The 4,637-nt window shown below is 36.8% G+C and overlaps 1 protein-coding gene across 2 annotated transcripts; it reads left to right on the top strand.

Annotated features, from left to right (window-relative positions):
* The first annotated feature begins 448 nt into the window (after positions 1-448).
* LOC136233005 (dof zinc finger protein DOF2.4-like) lies at positions 449-2,382 on the top strand. Of its 2 annotated transcripts, XM_066022517.1 has the most exons (2): positions 449-1,561; positions 1,760-2,382. In XM_066022517.1, the coding sequence occupies exons 1-2, from the start codon at positions 1,291-1,293 to the stop codon at positions 2,086-2,088; spliced, it is 600 nt and encodes a 199-aa protein (XP_065878589.1). In that variant the 5' UTR covers positions 449-1,290; the 3' UTR covers positions 2,089-2,382. The 2 variants fall into 2 exon arrangements, with proteins under 2 accessions (XP_065878589.1, XP_065878588.1); XM_066022516.1 differs by having other exon boundaries at positions 451-2,371.
* Positions 2,383-4,637: the final 2,255 nt, after the last annotated feature.

Raw genomic sequence — 4,637 nt, 5'->3', positions numbered from 1 at the left:
CGTTTCTAAAAAGAAACGTTTTCCAGTGAAGAAAAGACAGAGATGGACACGTACAAGTAGAGGTGGCAAAATGACACACGACCCGATTACACGACACGAACACGACACGGATTTTTAGTGTTAGTGTTGAGCTTAATAGGTAATGGGTCATTTTTGGGTTGACACGAAATTGACACGCTAATTTTTGGGTTGGGTTAGTGTTGATATGTGAACCCGAAAACGACACGAAATGACACGGATATTGAAAATTATTGTTATATTCTCTCGTGTTTTTTATGTTATTTTATTAATAAAGATAATAAAATTATAATTATTAATTGCAAATATTGATTTGAATTTCTTAAATGGTTATAAACACATTACATGATCCTCTAACATGATATTATCGAACTTTTCGATAATTATTGTTAACATACTAATATAAAAATGACATAAAATGTTTAAAAACAGTACCATATCTTCTTATATTTTTAAGAGTTATTATTAATATATATGCATAACAAAATTACATGTAACCCGAAAACACGACACGAAATCGACACTAACCCGAATAGGTTAACACGACTTTGACACGAAAGTTTTTGGGTTGGGTTTGGGTTTACTCTTTTTGACACGAACTCGAAATGACACGACACGAACACGACTCGAACACGACAATTGCCAGGTCTACGTACAAGAGAGGGAGCAGTTGCAACCTCTTAACGGATATGTCCGTCAGTGGTTACGTGGCTGAAATGGCACGTGCTTCTCACAACCTGCAACTCCTCGTTGAAAAATTTCATTATTCTCCTTCTCCAATGTCGAGACAGAAAAAAAAGAAGCTCTGACTCTGACTGACACAGCCACCACACAACCACCATCTTTGGCCGTGCCGTTTCTTTATTCCTTCTCCGTCCTTCCTTCCTTCCTTCCCCTCTTTCTCTCTCATCTATCTAGCTATCTGATCTCTCGAATTTATTAACAAAAATCCATTTAGTACTCTATTAGTACTTTTTTATACAATCATAAAAGCAGCTGATCCTCCTCAATCTGCAATTGAATTCCATTGGATTTCCAGGATATGAAATTGGTGATTTGGGTATTATTACCTAGACCAAGGTTTTGCTATCCATGCACAGAAAAGAACCCATGGTTTTCCAGATTCTGAAGACGACACGTTGAAACCCCTAATTTGAAACCCCTAATTCTCTCTCTTTCTAGATTTCTCTACTTAAAAACCCTGCATGCACCTGCTCAGAGAGACCCCCAGAGAAAAAAAAAGAAAAAGCCTTTGTCTTTTGATAACCCCAGATGGAGAGAACTCAAGATCGGAGGTTGAAGACGATGGAGATTAATAATAATAATCAGAATAATCAGCTGCCGCCGCAGAAATGTCCTCGTTGTGAGTCTGTTAATACAAAGTTTTGTTATTATAATAACTATAGTCTCTCTCAGCCTCGTTACTTTTGTAAGACATGTAGAAGGTATTGGACTCATGGTGGGACTTTGAGAAATGTTCCTGTTGGAGGTGGCTGCCGGAAGGGGAAGCGGCTGAAAACCTCGTCTTCCTCCGCTTCCTCCGGTGAGAATTCTAATTCCAATTCCAATTCCAGGTCCCAAACCCAGACACAGCAGCTGAGTTTGGGTGCTGGAGCTGGAACTGCACTTGTTGGTTTGGGAAAATCAGATAGCAATTCAAGTTTTTATCCTGGTGTTGGTGGATTTCTGAATTCACTAGCTGCAATTCAACCTTTTCCTCTAAACCCTCATCTTGATTTAGGGGGATCAACTTCAAATCTCAATCTTTTACATGGTTTCAATGCTACTCTTGCACCCCCTTTTGGGTCACCACAAAGACCATTTTTCCAGCAGCAGCAGCAGCAAAATTGGCAGCAATCTTTTCTGCACAATACCATATCAGACACTGCCTTGTGGAGCATAAGCACAAGCACAACTTCAGCTAACAACACTGCATCTTTCCCTTTGAACCCAAATCCAAACCCAAGTGAGCATCATCAATGGCCTGAACCTGAACCTGAACTTGACCATGACCATGATCATGATCATGAACAAGAACATGATCTTTCAGGTTATGGTCCTCCTCCATAAAGTGGACAGAACAGAACCCACTTTTCCTTTTTCCATACAGATGATAAAGAATGGATCTTTCTTTTACTTTTTCATAGTTGAATGTTTTTTTTTCCTTGATAAAAATGTTATCTTTTTAGCAGAATTAGGGTATTATATACATACATATACAAGTTCACTTGTGTATTTGTATAGGGTTGGGGGTTAGGTTGTTAATTTTAATTAAGCTTTATTTGATCAAATTAAGATGTTTTTTTGATTTCAATTTCTCCAATTGCTTGTTTTGGTTGAATTTAGGGTTTGTGATGAGCTAATTAATTAAAAAATGGGGATTAATTAAGGGAATAATTGGGGGATAAAGGAATTGAAAAAGGTAGGAAATGAGATAGTGGAAGTGAGGTAATGTCCCTGTAAAGTTGTTGGACAAGACTGTTTGTTCTTGTTCTTGTGGTTGTGCATGTGGATGACTGACCATACATTATTAATTAATAAATTATGCTTTTTAATCTAATCATCTTAAACCTTTCAATTTTGCTTTTAATCACTACCATTAATCAATCCCCACTTCATTATTGTTAATTTTACATTCTAATCTTCTTTGTCAAGGAAATCCAATCAAATTTATTTATATCTCATGAATCTTAGTGGTGTCAATTATCTACACCACACTATAACACAATACAAATTATTAGTGTTTTTTATTATTATTATTTTTTAGATTAATCTGAAAATGACGCCTAAATTTTTATATCGGTGATTTATGAACTAAATAATTATACAAATATATAAAATTTTATTATATTTTTACATGTCATATGTCATGGTAATTAATAAAGATAATAAAATTATAATAATTAATTGTAAATACAATTTGAATTTGAATTTTTTATATTTATATTTTTATATGTTATTCGGCTTAATTTTAGAAAAATTACATGTAATGTAATTTGTAAACACAATACATATAATTAACATGATATTAGAAGGGTTTATTAAATATTAGTTAAATATTTTGGATGATTACTGTTAAAGAATTAATACAAAAATACGAGGTTAATTGCATTTATGGTTATTGAAATTATAAATTAGTTTTAAGTTAGTGAATTTTTTCTTTTCAATATAGTTAATAAACTTTTATTTTTATATTAATAAAGTCATTTCGTGCATTTTAAACAGAAAGAATGACTTAAATAGTGACATAATAGTCATGTTAGATATGATTGGTTTTAGACATGATTGGTTTTCACCTATCAAATAGAAGCAACATATAGAAGCAACATGATAGCAAATAAAAATAAAAATTAATTTATTTTTATTTACTTGATTCAATTATTTAAAACTGTTACCAGACACAGAAAAATATATTTTTATTTATTTATGTTAGTTTTCATGCGGTATACGCGTGGCTATCATGTTATAACGTGGTAGGTATGTCGCTGTTCTAGTGATTTTTTCAGTTTGTGTTTGTTGGAATGATTTTATTGAAATAAAAAAAAGTTCAATGACTTTATTGAAACAAAATAAAGTTCAGTAACCTTTTTGAAACTAGCCCCAAACTTTAGTGAGCGTTGATGCAATTTACAAAAAAAATTACATAAATATTTTTAGAAGCATTAGTATATATGCTTTTATATTTTCTAATGCCACAATTAACATAATAAAGTTGCACGTAACTCGTAAACATGATACGAAATCGATATTAATCTGATTGAATTGAAATGATTATGACACGATATTTTTTTAGCTAGACTAAGTTGACTCATCAGGGGTCAGTAACGCATAAGAACCTACCATTGGGAGGGAATAACAATTGGAAATGACCGCTACATGTAAGCTAAGGAGCAAAAGGAGGAATCCATCCAAGGAAGGGATCACATCTGATTAGGTAGTTGATGATGCAATAGCTTATCAATACGATAATCAATAGTTGGTCTGAGAGAAAGATCAACCACATTAGGATTGAGACACGACCCATACTCCTATAGAAGGCAGAAATGAGGAATTTTTCAGTACGGCTACCTTGTTACGACTTCACTCCAATCACTATCTCTATCTTTGATATCCTCCTCCTTGTGGTGAAGGTAACGACTTCGGACATTGGCGAGTTACATTGCAGCTGTAGACACCGAGTCGGAGGACCTATGACGAAAACCTGAAACAAGGCGGTCGAAGCGATTGATTCCGGAAGTTTTGAAAAATATATAAAGAATAATAAGCTGAGGAAAATTAACGGCACGGCGCGGGCACACAACGGAATCCCGCACGCGGACGACGATGGTCGAACGCCCGCTTGACGGCTCGAGACGTGTGCGCGGCGTCCGTCGGACGCACCGCGAGTGGCACGCTCTCGACGCCCGAGCAATGCCTGGGACCGCTGGCGGTGCGCGCCCTCGTGGGCCGTTGAGCACACGTGCCTGGCAGCGCGGGGCGCGCGTTCGGCGGCCGCGACGTGCGAGCGTCTAGCTGCGCGGAACGCGCGCTCGGCGGCCACGGAGTGCACGCGTTCGACGGCGCGGGGCACGCCCCGAGGGTCGCCGGGCAGGCACCCAACCGCGTCGGACGAACGCCCA

Source organism: Euphorbia lathyris, chromosome 6, assembly GCF_963576675.1.
Source record: "Euphorbia lathyris chromosome 6, ddEupLath1.1, whole genome shotgun sequence".
Taxonomy (NCBI): domain Eukaryota; kingdom Viridiplantae; phylum Streptophyta; class Magnoliopsida; order Malpighiales; family Euphorbiaceae; genus Euphorbia; species Euphorbia lathyris.
The sequence above is the reverse complement of the archived record's forward strand: the minus strand, read 5'-3'. Positions and strand labels throughout refer to the sequence as shown.